This window comes from Columba livia, chromosome 2 (assembly GCF_036013475.1).
Source record: "Columba livia isolate bColLiv1 breed racing homer chromosome 2, bColLiv1.pat.W.v2, whole genome shotgun sequence".
Classification (NCBI taxonomy): domain Eukaryota; kingdom Metazoa; phylum Chordata; class Aves; order Columbiformes; family Columbidae; genus Columba; species Columba livia.
Window position 1 is genome coordinate 70,763,335 of NC_088603.1, and position 16,149 is coordinate 70,779,483.

At 37.4% G+C, this 16,149-nt stretch overlaps 1 protein-coding gene across 1 annotated transcript in view; it reads left to right on the plus strand.

The window, feature by feature from the left end:
* LOC135578537 (uncharacterized) overlaps positions 1–13,749 on the plus strand; it is a 59,456-nt gene extending 45,707 nt beyond the window's left edge. Inside the window, exons 6-7 of the mRNA XM_065052435.1 lie at positions 7,827–7,971; positions 8,936–13,749. Of these exons, the coding sequence (XP_064908507.1) occupies positions 7,827–7,971; positions 8,936–8,964 (174 nt within the window). The 3' untranslated portion in view covers positions 8,965–13,749. The remainder of the gene's footprint in view (positions 1–7,826; positions 7,972–8,935) is intronic.
* Positions 13,750–16,149: the final 2,400 nt, after the last annotated feature.

Sequence of the window (16,149 nt, forward strand, 5' to 3'; positions counted from 1 at the left end):
ACTCAATGATCTCAAGGGTCTCTTCCAACCAGAATGACTCTATGATCTTGAAAGCTGCACTCCTAATTTAGGAGGTCAATGCATGCTTAACCACATCTGTACTTGCAGAATTAAATACAATTACATATAAGAAATGTGCTTAACTAATAATTGCAGTAAAACTTACATACAGATCTTACATTTAGCTGATAATGGATGTAATTATACATTTGTGTATTTTATAGGTCAGGGCATTCTACTTCAGTCCTAAATTAGGAATATTCTGTAAGTTAATGAATTTTTAAACTATGTGCTGAGTAGTGAGAAGTTATTTGCCATGGGGCAAATACACCTGAGCTTTGCTACTTGCTGCTGTTGCTGCCCCTGTCTGCTGCAGCTAGTTAAGCAGTGATACTTGAGTGGGCTTGGAAAATTGTTTCAGAGCTGAAAAGTTGCATTACAACCCTAAGTATTTATAGCTTTTAAGGGTGTGAGAAATGGATACTACATGGGCTTCCTGTGATAATCTGTTGAGTCTGCTACTTTTGTGGACAACTGCATCATTTTCAGTCTTAATATTTAGAGCTAGTTCTAAAGATTCAGATGGTTTAGTTTACCTAAACCTAGTCTAGGAATTTTGTCCCTAGATATCCCTTGGAAAGATTTTTTCTGGATCCTTACAGTCCATTTGGTCAGAAATCTTCTCTTATTCTGAAGTCTCAATTAATTCATTGCCAGTTTCTCTGTTTATATTTGGATCACTCTTTGCTGCAAATAAGACTTCTCTCTTCCAGAAGTTTACCTACATAATTTTATCCATTTTCTGCCAGAATGGGTACAGCACTTCATCAGAAGAAACAAAATGGGCTCCCCTTTTGCTTTTCATTGCCATCATCATCCCACGAACAGTGCTGAAGGACAGGAGAGCTCTTCTTCACAGTGGCCAGGGCAGAGATTGTCACCTCTCCTCTCTCTGTCATAGGAATGACAGCTGCCTTTGCTTGTACTTTATTATCAGCCAGCCTTCTTCTCCCCATCAGATGTAAGATATTTTTACAAAATGTTGTCTTGAGACTGTAGGAACATGGCCTGTAGAAACAGTCTGTGACAACTGTGACATGTCCTGCATTTGCATATACATTTACTTCGTCTGCAGAGTCCACAGAGCAAGAAAACAACCAATTTTTGCTTATTTTTCTTCTCTTTTGTGTGAGCCAGTGTTGTACAACTGCAGAATACAAAGAATAATTCAACAGCATCCAGGAACTGGGGGTTGCATGCACCTTCTTCCTGCAAACAGTTATGCTTTTTATTACAGTAACATACCGAATGTGAAAATATAATGATTTCAGTGTAACTTTTTGTTTCTTTCTTCACTTTCATAGAGAAAATCTGAAGGCATGTACCTCTGAAGACTGGAAACTTAAATTTCTATGACTTTCAGGGATCATACCTGAAAGAGCTGTAACACCTATTCCTAATTACTGCATTGGGAGCTACTTAATTCCAGAATTTGGGGACAAAAGCTCACCATTGGATGTGTAATGCTTTGTGCATTTTTGGCATGATGGTTACTGATATTGGTAGGCATCCTTCACAAATAATTTATGTGCATATTAGTAATAGGAGGAAATGAGCAGTTTGGCAAAAAAACCAGCATAGAAATGATAGTAACTTTAAAAAGAGTGTGCGAATCTAGACATTGTTGAGAGGGTACTACCAGCATGAGGAATAGGTTCTTAGTGTCCAATTAACGGAGGTGTGTGGGCAGGCTTGTGAGCTCTGGCTTACTGGAGTAGCAGTATATCTTATCTTTTGTCAAACACAAGGAAAAGAGAACAGTACTTAAATCACCAGGCCGAATTCTTCCTCAAATTCATGTGTTCAGCTTCTAGTGACTTCAACCCCAGATATATTTCTGCATCTGCAGATAATTCTTCAACGGTCCTGAAAGGAATTTTGCACAATCTTGCTTTAAAATTCCTTCAATGCTCATAAGGAATTTACATTATATTCACAACCTCATCCTACTGTTTTTCACTTCAGTGAAAGAAAGATTTCCTCATAGCCTGAATTCAGCAAAGCACTTAAGTGTGAACTTCATTTAAGCCAAGGAGCCAAAACACTTATTATTATTATTATTATTATTATTATTATTATTATTATTATTATTATTATTATTATTATTATTATTTCAGTAAGTAAGGCCAGTTTGTAAGTTCTGTGTGCGGGAGTACACTAGCCAGGAACAAAGGCCTCTCTATGCAATAACTTCTTTAAAATACCTATTTCTTTAAGTATGGTATTCCCATTAAAGGTCCAACTTTGCTGGTATAACTAGAAATTTCATGTCTGGTATGCAAAGTAGTTTTATAGGTTTCATAAGCATGAGGCAAAAATAACTGTTTTAAAAGGAACATTAAGTAAAAGGTGACATGTATAAATTGCCCTAGAAATGTTAAATAAGAAGATTTTTTTTTTAAATGTGCGGCATAAAAATTATAGAGGTTAAACTTGTAAGTGCAGTGCTTTTATCATAAGCATTGTAAAATTCAAAGAATTCACATGCAGTAAAACCCATTTTCCTTTTTGCCTATAATATATTTCTCCTTTATAGTATTCAATTTAGATGTTAGCTAGCCAAGGAATGACCTTCCCAAAATAAATCACTTTTCATGCTTTCCCTTATTCATTAATCTTATGTTATTGTAATATGCAGGCAATTATTGAGTTTTAGCATCTTAAATGTATTGGAAATCCATGCACAGAGAAGTTAATGATAGTGGTACGTGTTTGCTGTCTACATGGTGATAACACCAACTCAGTGATTTTTATCTTGACTCTTGCTGACAGGAGTTGATTTCTTATTAAAAGGGCAAAGATAAGTCACTTGAACTTAGCAAAAAATCAGTTTCTTATTATAGGCCCAGTAAACCTCAGCATTGTAGAGAAACTTTTTTAAAGTATGATTTTATCTATTAAATAAACCTACGCAAATGTCAAGGAGTCATCCAGTTTAAACTAACTGAATGAAAGATCTGTTTTCTCTAATTACTTGAAAAGTACCTAATAGTAATAGGATAAGACAGCGTAGGTGACTAGCCTATTACTTAGTTTAAGCTATTTACATCAACCCATATGCTATAAATTATGTCTAAACTCCCTTGCACTTCTGGAAAAGTGAATAAAATCATATAAGTTTATTTTGAATACAAGATCAGATACGGTATGCTGAGTGACACTTAAAAAGAATGAAACAGTAACTGTAGCTTATTTTCTGAAGCAATCTTGACACTAATGCTAAATTACAGCTTGGAAACATCTAGCATTTTTACCTTTATGAGAAAAGGCTTTTTACATATTTAACATAATTCTAGGGAAAATATACTGGAATTATGTATAAAGATATGTACACTGTAACCAAAGGGCATTTATATTCCCCAGTAGAATACTTACAACAATTTTATTGCCATTTGGTGTCATTTTCTAACAGATATAAAATACAGCCAGTAAACAAACTAGACTTCAGATTTAAGCTGACAGCTGTTCCTTCAGAAGCAATATTCAGATATTTAATCTTAAGAATACTGAATATTTTACAATTGTTTGAGCAAGCTATACTTTTCGCATCTGAAGGACTACGTGCTTTTATATACAGTTCTTGGATCTGATAATGACACTAAAAAACAATCTTAGGATAATCTACACATTTGTCACTCCCATATATTCCCTGGGCAAATCAACAAATTGCCTCATGTTTTATTCTTAATTCTGCAAATTCTTTTTATATACACAATGTTGCTGTGAATATTGGGCCCTATTTTTTCCATATGTGCATAAGGCATGCAGTTTACTCCAGAGGAGTTTGTGTATGTATCTGAGTGCAGAATTTTCTGGCTTGTATGCTGTTTTCATAAAGATTCTTCCTGCAGTGGTCACTAAAGATTTATGGAGAAGAGAAAGGATTGCTTTAGCCCAGTTACTGAGGTTGTCACACTACCTAATAGCTTCATCATCATAGGACTTCATAATCTCACCAGACCCTGCAAGGAGGTCAGGAAAGCTCTGGCTTATCCATACCATAAACTGGATCAGCTGAGGTGAGTGGGTGAGGACTTCTTGGCTGGGGAGAGGCTGGGCAAAGGTAATTATTGGGTGTAAATTGGCACACAATAGTTGGTTTCAGCAGCATCATGCCAGGTCATCCACAAACACGGCCAGTTTACAATAAGTCAGTTTTCTGGAGATCCTACTAAAACTAGGGATTAACAGAAAAGGTTTATCCTTTGCAAGAGTGATTCTACCCACATTAATGCATTGTGGGCATATGCTCCTGGGCTGAATAGGCTTTGCCACATGCTGCCCATCTAATTCTGAGATCTAATCTTGTCCAATTGAAGGCAAATAATAATTCGCAACTGCATCCAATGGGATGATTCCTCTCAACATGCAATGCAGTTCAGTTGGGAATCATACACGATGAAAGACAGCTAAGGGATGCTCCCATGGGCACAGAATCAAATCAGTACAGCCTGCAAATTTACAGCCCTTTAGCTGGGGGTCATGGCAGTGTTGCTAGTTCCTCTGCAAACAGAAATAAACCAGACTGCTTTAAGTTATCTTTACCAGTATATATTTCTCCTTTAATGCTAGAATTCAATTAATTAAAGAAATAAAATTGTTGTCCAGGTGGCTCTTTCTACCCATCTGACAAGATAAAAACAAGAAAAAGAGTTTTTCTGGAGAAGTCTCGCATTTGTGTGCATTTCTCTTACATTGATCCAACTCATTTTGCATGTAACGTGTGAATTCTGTCCTGAAATTGACCCAGACTCTTGCTCCCTGCCCTTGTGATGGCTAAACCAACACGTTTGCTGCAGATAAATAGGGCACACACGTTATGTCTCAGCCAAGGAAAATTAAGTCTCCATAACTTCTGTTTCAGGTTGTTTACCTTTTCAAGTATAGGATTATGTCCTTTTTTTTTTTTTTTTGAATAAAATTGAGGTATAGTCTTAAATGAAAATGGTGGCTGTTAATTATTAATCTATTATCAACTACTGTCAAGGTTATGCTGCTGCAGGATGGAGATACAGGATGCAGCCTTGTAGCATGTGGCCATTTCTCCCCTCTGCAGTTTTCTCCAAATCCCAGGTTCAATCTGCTTTCCACCCCAGAAACTCACAGAACCATGAGGAAAAAGATGGTGGAGGCTTTGGTTTGATGGAAGGAGCAGGAAAATTATAAGACAGAGCCACCACTGACTGTCAGCAGGATACACAGGCTTTCAGATAATCAGAAAATAACAGAAATACCTACACTGCAGCATTATAGCCTTGTTCTGTATATGAATATGCAATTTTAAATCATGCTGGCTTCTTTATTACTAGCAGAGAACGTGAGATGAAGAGCAAGGGTTACATACCTAGCCAACATATACACAAATATTTTATGGGCATGGATATTTACATTTGTTTTTCCATGGGAGCTTCAGGAGTTGGAGCTGTTTCGTTTGAGTGTTCACAGAAGGGATGAGAGCAAGTTCTGCCAAAGCGCATCCTTTCAGTCTGACCCAATGTTCATTGGAAAAATATTGTCATATCACTGTAATTGTGCTGTATAAGAAATATCAGTGCTAACAATTAAGGTGTACTTTAAAAGTGCTATTTGATGTTGAAACTCCTCTTTCACTTCCAGCCCACTAGAAATGCTCAGATTTTCTGTGTTTTCAGTGATTTTCTGAAAGACTTAATGCTGCAAGGGTAAAGCAACAGACTGCTGGGGAATGTATTTTGTACTCTTAAATGCCTGTAATATTTATTCATCTAACATGTAATTTTACCTGAATCAGTACTAAAATCTCTGAAGTCAAAGGATAATTGCCAAAACAGCATTAAATTATTTTATCCGAATTAAAAAATAAAAAGAAATAACCTTTGAAAAAGTACCTTGCAGCTACACAGATTGACAAAATGCATCAATTATAATGTTGCTCACTTTATAATTACACTGCAGTAAGTGCACAGTGAACTTTACTACATGGTTGATTAACTGTAAGGTTACTGCTATTAAGGCACTCTGGGAAACAACAACTCGGACTTTAGTTTAAGTACAGAACTCTGCGCAACATCTGATCAAGTCTAAAAATCTTACATATCCAAACAAGCTTCAATTTAAAGTACACAAATAAATGATAGCACATTAAGTGTTACAAAGTGCTTCTGTTGTTTTGGTCAGGCATGCTGGATAGTGAACTGTCAGATTTGAAAGAGGTTTTGGAATGAGTTAACCAACACCAACAGAGAGGCATTTCCACTGAATCCCAAGTATCACTTGTATCTTCTTTTTTGCATAGAAACATACAACTTAGTGTTTCAGCTTCTAGGGAACTAATATTAAATCTCCAGGGATAGCCTGATGATATTTTTTTATTTCTCATATTATTGGAACTGGAAAAAATATTGCTGTTTCTGTTATGTCGTTCATGCTATAGGCTCTGTTTTGGTCTTCTGTCTTCTTGACTTTGTATTTTGCAAAACTGTTGCTACAAAGCCCTGTCATGATAATGTATCTCTGCTTTATGTGCTCCGAAGACTTTTCATGCCATGAGAGAAACAAATTAGGACAATCATTTCTTAGTGTAAAAGAGTAAAACTGAAAATTAAGCAGTAGGTATTTTGTGGTACCTAGCTATAAAGATAGCATAGCCTGGTAGAAAGAAACTTGCCTAGGATGTAGGATGTACAAGACCGCTACAACATTCACAGTTTTTCATGTGAGGAGAGGAATATCCCCTGCTTTGCCTGTATGCCACTGTTCCAGAGGTAACAGCACTTCCCAGCTTCATAAGGTATCAAACCCAGAAGTACAACAAAGATTTTAAGATGTTTCATCAGATAGAATATGAAAGTACACAAAAATTACAACAGAAATTATTCCTGTACATAAACCAGCATTTGTACAATTTATTACAGCTGTGTTAAAATACGTTGAGAATAGCAAAATACATTAAAATATTACAATATTACTGGAGCAACTTACTTTTTCCATGCTAGCATTTGAGTAACAGCAGCTAAAACAGAGCTGAGGCTCTGTTATTTATCAGCATCTGAAATTTGACTTCTGCTCATATTCATCTGAGCAAAATTTCCTTTATATGGGCACTCCAGAAAGTGAAAAGAATGTGAGCCAGGACACTCTTGTGCAAAATGCCACCCACATGACACAAGCTGAGGATCTGACGTGCAATGTGGTAACTACAAATGAACTGAGCTGGATCTGAGACAGTGTCTTGGCTTTATTACCAGTTTCCAGTCCTATAACACATCATCTCCTCCTCATGGCCATGATTTTCTTCTTTGAAGGTCTATTCTTTATTCACTCAAATCTTCTCCATGTGTCAAGAACATCATAAGAAGAAATTATTAAAAGCAACGGGCGTAAAAATCCCCATTCCACTGTTTTACTAAAGCATTTAGAGGCTGAGAAAAATTAGGCGAATTCACATTTCACATGTGTTTAAATTGCTAATCTCACTGCTCTATCTGTATTAGTGAATACATTTACAGTAACTTTTACTTTATAATATTTTGGCAGAACTGTTAGAAAAATTGTTATAAGCCTAGGAGTGGAACTGAACCATGAAAGCTAAACTGTAAGCTGCTGTAAAGCTGCGTTATTAGTATGACAGAATAAAATTTCACACACAGAAAAGCTTCTAAGCCGCAATATTTTGAAAGCAAGAAGAGAGAGGTGGGGAAGTGGAATCAAAGTCATTCGTGTTCCCTCTGATATTTCACTGAATGCTGCCATAATAATATTTTGGTTTTGTCCATTCTGTTTTTCAGGCATTTGGTGATATTGCTGGAGAAAGTCTTTTGTATAATGAAATGAGCACAGCCCAGGAGTGCATAAGCAAAAGGGACAGTGTGCTGCACACATCTTCACGTATCAAGCTGAGGGAGAGGAAAAAGTGTACAGCAAAGTGGAAAGGTATTATTTTCAGTTTCTGTACCTAGCTGAAAAGCAATACTGATACCTAAGCATAAAACCATGGGAGGGGTAGAAGAAAACAGATAATTTGCAAACACAGTTTCTTTTGGAAAGATTAAGGTGTGATCAGTTAGGGCTGAATTTTCACAGTTGTGTTTTCCAGTGGGACTTCATCCTCGGGTAGTTTCATAGGTCTGTTGCAAGAGTCTTGAAAGCTGTCTTGAGAGCTGTCATTTACTCAATGTCACACTTTCCGTTCAGAAACTCAGTACAGTAATGCAATCCAGAGCAATCTGGAGCAAGGGCCAACATTTAAAGCATGCTGAGGGCAGTCTTTAATCAGCTACTTTACATATAATCAGGTGTGTGTCCACACATATTTGTCTGAGTGGGAAAGATCCAATCTCTCGGGCTTGCATTGTGTTTGCCACTGTGTAATGAGAGCCACTGGACCCCTCCCAGTGCCTAGAGAACTACATGCAGAGCGGAACATGCCCTCATAGTTGCAAAGTGAAGTTGCTGCTGCTGAAAAGTAGTATCAGGGTGTTCAATGACAGATAATTACAGAACATGCTGAGTGTTCTTAGATGTCACTATTATTGCGAGATATGAATTTCCTCTCATTCCTTAGCCAGGGTCTCAGTACGAGATCTGGCTCCACTGGATCCCCGCACTTGGCTGAGTCCTACCTGTGTCAGTTTTCTGATGCCCTCTGAGGAGTAAAGTTCAGTTCAAAGAACCTTGTGTCTACTTTTATACACCCAGTAGTCTTGTCTGCTGATCGAGAAACCTTGGAAAGTTCAGATGAGCACACAAGACACAGTTTTTTGAAGGAAAACTGATAAATTTAACGTGTGGTCCCTTGCTCCTGTATACCTCTTTTTGGGGGAGGGAGGTCATCAGTACAGTGTTGCCCAAGTACTCACATCATGTCTTTCTCTGCATCTTTTTTTCTAATCTTCAGGAAATCACGTTGTCTCCAACAAGAACTAATTCCCTCAGTAATGTGTAGCCGGCAGAGTTGTTTACATCCTGATCCATAGCCATGGTATGGTTACTGTCTGAGAGGATCTACAGTTCTGACATCCACACCTCTGTGCATACAGTGCTGTCCTGCAAATTCTCCATCCATAGCTTTTCTGTGGCTTCAACAAGCTTTTCAGGGTGGTGAGATCAGATCACAGATCGGATCATGCAAATATAATTATTTCATATGATATTTTTTCCTTCCAAATAGTGTGACATTCCTAGATTTCTCAGGTTTGCTTGTTCGTGCTTTTTGTGGTGATGGAGAAAATGTTACTGACTTGTCTTTCAAGTTTCATGACTAAAACTTTGACAGTGTTTTCAGCAATTGTTCAAAGCACAACACTATTTAATTGCAAGGCTGTAAAGATGCCCAGAAGAGGAACAATGGTGGCTTCATGCCACCAGTTCTGTAGCCAAGTCCCAACAGGCTGCAAAACTTACAAGATCCCAGAGAAGATAATTTTGCTGGGGTCTTGATGTTGGTCAGACCTGCTTCCCTGGGAGCTACAGCAGCTTAAAGCAACCTGGAGGTTATTCTCATGCTCTTTAGTTTGAAACAGTTAGTGCCTATTCTATTTGGTTTCATACAAATGCATAAGAAATGAAGTTCATGCCCCAAAGGCAACGACTGCGAGAGACAACAGAAGGAGAAAAGGTGAAAAAAGGCAAGAAAGGTGAAATCATTTGTTCAAGGTCACCAGTGTCAGAAGCAAACATACTAATAAAGGGCAGACTGCCACTGCCCTGACTCTTGGTCTTCCCTGTACTAGGGTCCTTTTTGTCCTGAAAATGCAGATGAAAATGGGAGAAGTCTTACCTTCCTGCTATATTGAACCATTCATGTAGAAAACATGTAATCAATTGACACAGTAATCAATGATGTTTTTCTAAAATGTATGCTTTTCCGATGTCCCTTTGTTCACACTGGTACAGTAAAACCTTTTCAGATGCATTTACCTTTGCAAGGTCTTTCCCAGTGTCTTGAACATTGTTGATTAATTTTGATTCTTAGATCTATGTTTCTCATCCATCTGACTAATCATTAAGATGGTATTAGGTAGTAACCTGAAGGTTTAAATTTCACTCCTGAAAATGTTTTTTCTTTGGTTTTGCAAGATAACAATTTGGTTTCTACTGTTTTTTTCTTCTTCTAATTGATTTGTATGCATGTGCATACACGTGTGTGTGTGTTACACCCAGACAGAAATGGTGTTAAGAATCTTCTGAATATCTACCAGAAGTGATGTGATTTCTGTGGGTTGTATTGCATCAGTTATTACTTGGATGACTTCTCTCTGTCATAACAGGAATAAAAATTGCCTTTTTAATGCTTGCTTTGCCTGTTGACACTTTAAACTATTGTGCATAATATTGGAAATGAAACTAGCTGAAGAGAAACCACTCCGTCACGGAATTTTTCTGTGGATTTTTTCCATCTGAGCAAAGTCGTGTTTTTCACCGATTGCCCCAGTATTTGGGGTAATACCAATTACCCCACAATGAGTGACTGACACAATCAATGGAGTGGAGGCCACTGGGATTGCTTGTGTACATGACCGTCCTCTGCTGTGAGTTGCAGTGATGATCTGTCATCTAATGCATTTTACAACTGAGAGTACCAAGAAGACAACATGCTGTGGGCACACCATACTTTTTGCATCTTCTTGGCTTCAGTTTTGTCTTTGAATGTGACTGAATGTAATGGTAAAACCTCCTTTGGGCAATGTTATATCTTAGGTTTCTCACCACTGAATTAAAATATCCCAGTCTGGTTCTGTGAAATTTTGACTTTAGTGTTGGTAACATGCCATTATTTTGTTTAATGAAAAGACTGACTTTACATGAGGAACCACCACACCTTCAGTTCTGATATGAATATGCTGATCTTTTAACAAATGTGGATCTAGTCCTGAGACTTTGTTCAGCATGAAGGATTTGATTCACCACTTCTATTCCTTCAGTTATGTTGGCATGTCTCCACTGATTTTTGTCTGATCTAGGATGCAAAATTCTGCAACAGTACCTATTGTTGAAAGCGGAATTTAAAGTATTCCTAAATATCAGATAAATTTATCTTACATTTTTGCTGAAAATATAAAATCCTACCTATTAATTTTGGTTTTCAAATCCTGTGAGTTCCCATAATTTCTGGTTGATGTACACTGGGTGACATTGGCTTTGCAATTGTTTTCTGAAGTGCTTTTATCAGCAACATCGACCATAATGCTCAGTTATAGTAGGATAGTAATTGGCTGTCTATACAATGTTCCTTTACAACAATTTTCTCCCGTGTAGCTGTATATATGTAGTCATTACTGAAAAGTGTAAATAAAGAATCCTTTTAGTGGTGTAGTTTCCCTAGGTACCTACTGTGCTCTTATTATCTAAAACATACTCCCCATCTGTAGTTCTGTTCTATTTAAGGATAGAGACATAAGTATGAATTAAAAATTAAAATGCTTGTTGTAGATTGGAGAGCAAGGTCTATTAGAATATATCTGGTGCTAGGCTCACAGTACAGTAGATAGATTACACTGAGCACCAGTTAAGCAAGGGGATGAAAAATGAGTGATTTTCATCATTCAGTTAAATATAGTGCTAAGTGGTATGTGCTAGCATTAAAAGCAAATTACTTAGCACTTCACCAATCACAGCATGAGAGCATTCCATTGGAAGCAGTATTTCCAGTGATGCTCAGTCCTTGGTTTTATTAAATAAATCAGCTCTTAATGCGTAAGGAAACAGTTGAAGACATATCACTATGATAATAAAAAGATTGAAAATGTAAAAATAAAGAGCAGCAGTACCTTGTTTTAATGAAATGCCCTAAGAAAACCTCCCCCTCTCTTAACAACAAAACTCCAAAGTGCTGGTAGATCTGTAATATTTGCATCTCCTGTATCTTCTTTAAGTCTTCCTTTCGTACTAATGAATTTGACCTTTCCTCTTTTTTTTTTTTTTTCCCTTCTTCTTTATAATGACATCTTTTTTTCTCATAAATCTGCTGCCATGTCACTGAACATTTTGATGAGCTTTTCTGGTTCCCTTTTATATCTCCTTGATAGGATATTATTATCCAGTAATCTAGAGATGGGGAGCCTGATCTTCAGCACAGGTTTTTTGGTTGCTCAGTTAAAGATGATGAAGATGTGAGAATTTACAGCAGAAGAGGTCTTGACATTGAGGACTACCTTTATATCAAGCAGCAATGCTATTTACTCCAAAGCAATGGGCATAGGGAGGCACTCAAATCTGCTGCCTGAACATGTGGAAGCTGTGAGAAGACATAAACTGATCTCAGACTATTCCTAAGCTTCCTCCTCCTCTGAAATAGGAGTCATCTGGCAGAAGCTGCACAACAAAAGTCCTGGAAATGACACATGCAGGAGATGGCTCAAGGTCTCAGCCACAGCTGCATCTTTGCCAGCAAGATCAAAAAGGAGAGAAAATTACAGCTCAGGTGTCAAAATTACAAGATTGAGGATACCATACATGAAGCTGCCTTGAGTCCTTAATGCTTTCCCTGGTGTCATTCTTTGGGGAATCTTATTTTAAGGGTTTTTGGTTTGTTTGGTTTTGGTTTGGTTTGGCTTTTTTGGTCTTTTATTTTTTTTTTCCTTGTTTTGGTCTTTTTAATGACTAGGTTAGAAAGCTGTTTTCTTTTTTAAGAGAAAAAGGTAGGAAATGGGGGACAAGTGAAAGGATGAAGACCAAAAGTTTCCTGTCAGTATGTAATTGTAGGAACTCGTACAGCCACCTCATCTGGGATTCGTTGTAAACAGGACAGTCAGATATTTTCTTTGGTCAGGGGAGGAAAGATGCATCAGCTTAAACTTGTTTCAAATACTACTTATTTCTGGGTATTTTTGGAGACAGGGTGAAGAACCATCATGAAGGGATGTTAGATAGTTCATCTATTTTAGTACAAAGGTTGGCTGGGGGTGTTTTGAGTTTTATTCTGGTCCTACATTTCTGAGGATCTGTGAAAACGATGAGATCTGCTCACAACAAGTACCTTTTCCATTTGTGCTTAACAACACTTTAGTGAAATCAGCATGGTCCTATACAGCAGAAATCTTTTCACTAATTGTGTGGGATAATAATGTTTGACCTGAAAGACTATTTTGTAAAAATCTTGGCTTTTTTAAAAAAAATGTTTCTCTGTGAAAAAATTTGTCATTTTTTTTACAATATATGTTCTCAAACAACGTGTTTAAGTAATGATTCCTTCTCTTGCTGCAGCAGATTTTCATTCTAATTCCCTACCTGCTTCTACTTAGATATGCAGATATGCACTCAAAAGTCTTTTTTTGTTTGTTTGTTTTTTCCTTGTTGTACAAAGTCTTTAACTGAAGTACTTCCTTAAACCTTTAAACAGCACACATTCTTTTTGGTACCAAAATAAGACTTCATTCTCAAAATATTTAAGGACTTAATATTTAACCTAGTTTTCAAACACAGGATTCCTTTTTACATTTTCTTGGCTGACATGTAATGGTTCTGATGCATCTTTTCTGGGTATGCCAATCCTGTCATATACACTAATATGAAATAATGACACAAGGTTGACTTAACTAGACATAATAGGGAATGTTTCTAAAACATTCTGTATGGAAGGTATATGCACAGATCTTGCTACTTGTTAATGAAATTGGAGAAGTTCCTCATCAGCACTATGACATATATTTATAATAGCCCCTTATTCCGAAGGCGCTGAGTCCTTACATAATAAAAAAAAAAAAGACACAACACAGTACTTTTACAGATAAATTTTAAACTCCACCATCCAATGGAAAACATAGCCACACTGCATTTGGAGAAACCGACAACTATCTTTGCATCTAAAGCCAGTACACGAATGTGTGTGTGTGTGTGTGTGTGCGTGTGCTCACAGGAACAGAACAATAGCAGGACAGGTTTCAGTGGCAAGGCTAGGTATTTGAAACCTTTTCAGGGGTTTGTCTTTTGTCCATGCTGTTTAAGCTTTTATTTCCTACTTTTGAACTAAAAATCAGTGCTCAAAGGCTTTTGCTTCTGTCTTTTTCCACAAATATTATCTGTGAATATATTAGAGAAGCTCTAAACTACCTGAGAATGTATATTACTTTTTCAGATTAGAGATGGAAAAGCCTAAAATTTTCAGTGGTCTCATCACATTATGTTTTTTCTTTAAAAAGTGGTGGGCAGGAATTTATTATAGCCTCCTATTTTTCCTTTTTTTTCAAGTTTCTGTTAAGAATCACTCATATTTTGGATAAAAAATGTTGTAGACAGCTGATAATGGAAAGGTTACCACATCATATCAACACTTAAATGCTGTCTTTTCCCTATGAATCAATGGCCTTATGCACATGAATCCAGCTTATCAAGAACTGACATTTTACGTAAGGCTAGGGCTGTACTTATAAGCTGAGAGCCTGTCTGTGCTCTGTTGACAGAGATATTTTTGCAGAGAATGTCAAAAGACCTGGTACAGTCACAACTTTGTCAAAAATAAAATAGTGAGACCAGATTAAGAGCTGTTGCATCCAGGTGTCTAATTTTTAGCCTTCCTCCTGTCACATACACTTCTACCCTTGCTATTGTTGTGGGCAAAAGCTCTGCTTTGAGTGCAGCTGTGCCACCTGAAGATATCATCTGCAGCTGCTTTTTCATGTACGAGCAGGTCTCATGGGAGCTCTGCCTCACCCGTTTCAGGACAAGCAGCAAATACCTTCTGTTTCAGCTGTTCAAGCTTTGCAGAGCCATTTTAACCAAAACCAGGTGAGAAAGCATTCGCATGAGCAACTCCACTAGCAGCTCTGAGCGCCGTCATCTTTGAGGGAAGGGTGTGATGACAGGTGTGGGTGATGCTGTTATTCCTTCACCCAGCAGAGCTGCAACTGATCTAGATTTTTGCTCTGTGCATGTCTGTCTCTCTGGTTTGAAGGTTTATTTCAAAGTCCTATGTTTCTTATTTGACTGCAAATGTTGTGAATGGTAAGACAGATCTTCAAGGTAGGAGTCCTCAAAGACAGCTAAGTGGTTAGAGATGACACATGGACTTTAATATTCATTTTAGTCCAAAATTTAAAAAAATGTAAGAAGTGTTATGCTGTGTGAATGCACAGGGAAGCAACACAGAGTCTACATCTACATTAGCAGTAGTACAGGACAGTAGGAACACGTCTGTAGAGGAAAACAGCTAGTGCTGAAGGTCTGGCATCCGTAAGACAGAGGTTGTGTGGGATTTCTTCAGATGAGTTGTAATCTGGTCATGTGGACTTAATGCCCATTTGTTGCCAGGGTAAGATAGGTTTATTTCTGAAATAAGCCTTCAGGAATAAATTGGAATGTTCTTCCAGCCTAGTTTCAAGTAAGGAACACAGTGAATGTGCCCCAAGACTGTCACAGTGTGAAGTGAGAAAGGATGTTGGGAAGATTTGTCCCAAAAGCTCATCCAAGACACTAATGTAGAAACCTCCAAAGTTACCATGTCACCTGCTCTGACAGCAGGAGAGACACAAAATTTCCATCTGATGGAACCTGCTCAGCTCTATGTTGGCTTATACTCTCAGCACTACTCGGGTTATCAACAAAGTCATTAAGTAGATATATGTTTTAAAATTCATAAATAATCCTATTTAGGCATTAGCTTTCTCTCATATCCCTGGTGATATGTGCTCTCCTTCAGCTTTGTCAGGACATATGGACAAGGCAAAGTGAGCATTATCTATATGCAGCTGAAGGCTTCATCTGCCCAGATACGTGACAACCATATGTTAGATAAAAATGTGTGAAAAATATTCTCTGTTTTTTAATCACATAAACATATTTTCAAAAACAAAAAAAAATCAGCTATATTTTATGAGGAGTTTCTTTTTATTATTATTATGCTTTCAATGATAGACTCTGCTGCTGCTCTTTTCATGTAATTCCTTTTTTCTGCTCTGAGGGAGAAATTCAGCCCATGTTTAATCTATAGTTCATGCACCTTGGCTGGAGAACAGCACTAAAATACGGGTTGCCAACCAGCTTCAGACTTAACAACTCTGAAGAAGCAATGGAAGCCTTTGCATCCTCACTGAACACAATAGACATTATTCTAAAAAACTAAACTAGTCTATTGGTTATGCACTTGGCTTTCTCTAGCACGCTTGCCAGCCGCTT